This window comes from Sinocyclocheilus anshuiensis, unplaced genomic scaffold (genome assembly GCF_001515605.1).
Source record: "Sinocyclocheilus anshuiensis isolate Anshui unplaced genomic scaffold, SAMN03320099.WGS_v1.1 scaffold2460, whole genome shotgun sequence".
Taxonomy (NCBI): domain Eukaryota; kingdom Metazoa; phylum Chordata; class Actinopteri; order Cypriniformes; family Cyprinidae; genus Sinocyclocheilus; species Sinocyclocheilus anshuiensis.
The window spans coordinates 92,381-97,892 of NW_015547746.1; the positions used below are offsets into that span (position 1 = coordinate 92,381).

The 5,512-nt window shown below is 39.0% G+C and overlaps 1 protein-coding gene across 1 annotated transcript; it reads right to left on the bottom strand.

Annotated features, from left to right (window-relative positions):
- Positions 1 to 2,894: 2,894 nt before the first annotated feature.
- LOC107704478 (gastrula zinc finger protein XlCGF26.1-like) lies at positions 2,895 to 5,039 on the bottom strand. Its single transcript, XM_016507408.1, has 2 exons — positions 3,447 to 5,039; positions 2,895 to 2,904 (listed from the first exon to the last, which is right to left on the bottom strand). The coding sequence occupies exon 1, from the start codon at positions 5,035 to 5,037 to the stop codon at positions 3,586 to 3,588; it is 1,452 nt and encodes a 483-aa protein (XP_016362894.1). The 5' UTR covers positions 5,038 to 5,039; the 3' UTR covers positions 2,895 to 2,904; positions 3,447 to 3,585.
- Between the last annotated feature and the right edge of the window lie 473 nt (positions 5,040 to 5,512).

The following is a 5,512-nucleotide window of genomic DNA, read 5'->3' on the forward strand; positions in this document are numbered from 1 at the left end:
ACAGCCTGGTTCAAAAAATTATTTTGGTCTATATAGCTAATTTTGCCCTTCATGACAACTGTGAGGGGGGTGAATTTTTTTATAACTCATCCTTTTAAATTATATTAAGCCTTAAAGTTCTGCATAATTAAGGGTGTGGCCATTTGAGTGACAGGTGGATTGCCGCTGCTGACACTGCCGTCGAGCTAGGTGGGCGTGGTTTCAGCAACCTGCTCCCGCCTCTTTGCCCACTCTTTGCCCATTTTCGAATTATCCAGGAGTGACGCGCTGCAAAGATGGCAATGGCCCGCTCTGCCCACTTTGGGCTTCAAAAAGGCTCTTCAGAAATCTACAGGTGATGTCACGGACACTACGTCCATGTTTTTATACAGTCTATGCATAAAGACGGCATATTATACCTCCAAATTGTGATTGGTCTGTCCCATCTCTTTGTACTTCTACCTTTAATGAATTCCAGACAATCTCTTTAAACTCCTTTCAAGATATTATTAAGCAGCTAAAACCTACTACATGAAGACATCATTCCCACACGGTTCTTGCTTCAGGTCTTCGATGTTGTTGGGCCAAGTATTTTAGCTATAACAAACAAGTCTCTTCTTACAGCGACTGTCCCAAAATACCTAAAGCATGCAATTGTTAAACCCTTGTTTTAAAAAAAATCTAATCTTGACCCTACCATCCTATCAAATTATAGACCCATTTCAAATTTATCTTTTCTTTCATAAGCCTTAGAAAAGGCTGGTTTAGTACAACTGCAGTTTTTTTTTTTAAGAGTCAAATAGTATTTTTGAAAAATTTAAATCTGGGTTTAGGATTTAAAAATGCTTTATCATAGCACTGAGACCGCACTTTTAAAAGTGTTGAATGATATTATTTTATTATCTGTAGATTCGGTGGACTCTGTGATACTTTTACTATTAGATTTAAGTGCTGCGTTTGATACTATCGATCATAGAATCCTTATTTCACGCCTTGAACAAAGTGTGGGCATTACAGGTTGTGCTCTCGACTGGTTTAAATCCTATCTTGAAGACAGAATGTTTTCTGTTTGTCTTAATGGTTTTTCTTCATCTAGCTCCATCTTGCATTTTGGAGTTCCTCAGGGCTCCATTTTGGCCCCTGTTCTTTTCTCATTATATATGCTTCCTCTGGGGTCCATCCTTACCAAGCATGGGGTGTCATTTAATTTTTATGCTGATGACACCCAAATCTACCTGCCCTTGAAGAAAAATGATAAAAGAGGCTTAGGATCACTGAATATGTGTTTGTCTGATATTAAGTCTTGGTTTTCTTCAAACTTTTTACATCTTAATGAGGGCAAAACAGAGGTCATTGTGTTTGGGTCTTCGGGAACCCCCGATTGTGATTTGGGAGATCTGGACTCCTACAGAAAACGGTCTGTGAAAAATGTGGGTGTTACTTTTGATTCTGCACTCAAGTTTGATAAACCGATAATTCTGTAGTCAAATCCAGTTTCTTCCTATTAAGATTGCTATCAAAAGCCAAGAGTTTTTTATCGTTTCAAGAGTTCGAGAGTGATCCATGCATTTGTGTCATCACGGCTTAATTATTGTAATTCCCTTTATATGGGAAGAGGGGTGACAGTGCCTTTTCAATTGCTGGGCCTAAACTATGGAATAGTCTTCCAGTCTCCCTCCGATTAGTCTCTTCAGAAGGTGCTGTATGTAGGATTGACAACTAGTGGTTGAACTAGGTATTGCAGTCCACATTCAAAATATTGGAGGTTTTTTTCACCCGGCCCCCCCTCCTCAGACTTGATGCACACGCAGGTTGCCAGATTGATGACACCAACAGGAACGAGCGCACATGACGATGAATGAAATGAAATACGCTGTGTTTTCCGCCAACTGGCAACCTGGGGTGCCGAAATACAGTTGGGCAAACTGGCAGTGGGCGGTTACACAGATCAAAACAATGAAAATGTGCGTTCCGGGACGGAATGTTTGTCTAAGGAGAATAACTGATTGTAGCATGTTAACTTAATATGTTTGCAGATATTTAAGAAACATGCTATGATATTTTTATGCTTTAGTAGAGTCAAAAACCTACATACAGCACCTTTAAAAACTTATCTTTTTTTCCAAGGCTTATAGCTGTCCTTAGAGTATAAGGATCTGTCACCTGTCAGTGTTTGTTTTTGATTTTCTCCTCTTTAGTGCATTGCGATCAAAACTTGTTGATATTTATGTCTTTTTAGCAAGGTTTGTACAGAACTGTGGTCAACTACTGTTGTTTTTATTGTGCTTCATAAATACATTTTGATTGATTGATTGTTTTTAGCGCATCTCAAGTGACACCGTTGATTCAGGCGACGTCTCGCCCCTTTTGAACTCTATCACTCTGCACTAAGATTCTCTAGTATTCCCCTACAACACTGGCTGCCTGTCATCATCATCATATTCAGTGTAAGATACTGCTCGTCACATTCAAAGGGTGTTACAGTCTTGCTCCTGTGTAAATCTTAGATCTCAGTCGTTCTCACGCATTCACCACGAGACACACATTTCAAGCAGTTCACACACATACCATACCTTTTATTTCTCACACTGAAGTTAGGAATAACTTGTCCTGCTATATACAAATAACAGACGAGGCGCAGGCATACGGAGGGAAGTTCTCTGTTGAGTTCATAGCTGTCTGGAGTTAGGCCGGGCATACACGGTGTGATTTGAGCAATGTTTTTGTTAAATAAGAACTCTCACTGTACGAGTAAATTGAGCCCGGTCTCATGAAAATGCGTATAAATAGTACGCCAAATTCAAACAGAAAATCATGCCATTGATATACAGAAATTGACTTTGGTGTGCATATGATACGCAATTTGTTGGCATGCATATGATTAACAGTTTTTGCGTACATATGATACGCATCTATCCCACACACCTAATCCTACCCATTATCAGCCAAAGTCAATTTCTGTGTATAAATAACATACCATATAATTAACAAACTTGTGCTATTGATACACACTTTCATGAGATTCATGATTCAGTAAATCGCTTGCGATGTCAAGCCAAAGCTCAGGATTTTTGTGCTCACACTATACGGTCCCTTCGTCCAGCTGCAACTTGACTGCTCAGTAGAGTTCTGCGCGGGACTGTTTTCTTAAAGGTGGGGTAAGCGATTTGCTGACTAGCAAAACAAACTTGTAGCCAATCAGCAGTAAGGGGCGTGTCTACTCATGATGTGGCGGAGAGAGCGTTCAGTCCGAGCCGAGCAACAGAAAGATAGAGATGGCGAATAAAAAACAAAAGAGGAAAACGTCTGCGGAACAAAAGAAGGCTTAAGGAACAACAGAACAGTCATTTGGTCACCTATACATTCTTACATAAAGTTAGGCTCCTCTCCTAACAGATGTAATCTCCAAACTTTTGATAAAACTTGAGAGCCCTGAAAGAACGCAAACTGTCTCACATTTGCATGACTTTACACATGTATCTGTAAGTGTGATGGCAAAAAAAGTTTTTCTTACACTGACTACAATTGAATGTCTACCAAAATGATTGCGCAGATGATTGTAAAAATTACTACTTTTTCTAAACCTCGCCACACTGAAGAAAACGGCTATTTCTTCCCAGAATGAGTTTTCAAATGACGTTTCATGCTGCTTTGAAATGTGAATCTCTTCTCACACTGAGGACACTTATAAGGTTTCTCTCCAGTGTGAATCCTCTTGTGAATCTGAAGGTATTCTTTAACCCTGAAACTCATTCCACACTGTTCACAGGTGAAAGGTTTCTCTCCAGTGTGAATCCTCATGTGAATCTGAAGGTATTCTTTAACCCTGAAACTCATTCCACACTGTTCACAGGTGAAAGGTTTCTCTCCAGTGTGAATCCTCATGTGAATCTGAAGGTATTCTTTAACCCTGAAACTCATTCCACACTGTTCACAGGTGAAAGGTTTCTCTCCAGTGTGAATTCTCATGTGAATCTTGAGGCCATCTTCTCGTGAGCAACTCTTTCCACAGTGATGGCACATGAGAGGCTTTTCTCCGATGTGAATTTTAACATGATCCTGAAGGTGATTCATGTCTGTGAAACTCCTTTCACACTGATGACATTTAAAACTCTTCTCTCTTGAGTGAATCTTCATGTGATTATTAAGGTTTACGCTATGTCTGAATCTCTTCCCACACTGACGGCATGTGAATGGATTCTCTCCAGTGTGACTTCTTATGTGAGTCTTAAGGTTTCCTTTATACGTGAAAGTCTTCCCACACATTTTGCAGGTGAAAGGCTTCTCTCCAGTGTGAATGATCATGTGGACATCAAGGTTTTGTTTCCGTGTAAAACTCTTTCCACACTGAGGGCATATTAACGGCTTCTTTTCAGAGTGAATCATCATGTGATTGTTAAGACCTCCATTTTGTGTGAAACTCTTCCCACACTGTTTGCAGATGTAAGGTCTCTCTCCAGAATGAATTCTCATGTGGTTATTAAGATTTGCACTATGTTTGAAACTCTTTCCACACTGATCACATACAAATGAATTCTCTCCAGTGTGACTTCTTAAGTGAGTCTTAAGGTTTACTTTATACGTGAAACTCTTCCCACACAGTTTGCAGGTGAAAGGTTTCTCTCCAGTGTGAATGATCATGTGGACATCAAGGGTCCTTTTCCGTGAGAAACTCTTCCCACACTGTTGGCAGGTGAAAGGTTTCTCTCCAGTGTGAATGATCATGTGGACATCAAGGGTCCTTTTCCGTGAGAAACTCTTCCCACACTGTTGGCAGGTGAAAGGTTTCTCTCCAGTGTGAATGATCATGTGGACATCAAGGGTCCTTTGCCGTGAGAAACTCTTCCCACACTGTTGGCAGGTGAAAGAGCTCTCTCCAGTATGAATTCTCATTTGAGAATTAAGGTTTTGTGTTTTTTCAGCTTTTTTTGGTGAGGAAGTCTTTTCAGTCTGTGAGTATCTAATTGATACGTCTTCAGTTTTGAAATCATGATGTTTCTCATTTTGATCTTTGTCTTTCATTTCATGCAGTTCTTGACTCTCCTCTTTCAGCGCCATCAGGTCTGAGGTGAAATAAAAAAAATACAAGTTAACACCAGTTTAATGGCATAAAGCAACAAACATCAAATCATTTAGACTAGTGCAGTCAATCAATAAAATAACAATGTGAAAATAATTTCACATTGAATCTCCAAATTAATGTAAAATAACGATTGTGTATATGTAACTTAAAATATGGTTTAAAAATGTGTTTTTGTGTGTATTTAATGTGCATTTAAAAATGTGGTTTATTGGCATCTTTGTTAATGAACATTGATAGTGTGTTCATACAGTCCACTGTAACGCCAGCCAAAGGATGCCGGGGAAAATGATGTGTTAAATATTTTTTACACAAACTGGAAAAAAAAAAAAAAAAAAAAAAAAAAAAATCACACAATTCATTAATTTTAACAGCCCTAATTTAGACATGAAGAGCATAAAAACCAAACACATGATAGATTCTATACCTACTAAACTACTGATAGGGGTGTAA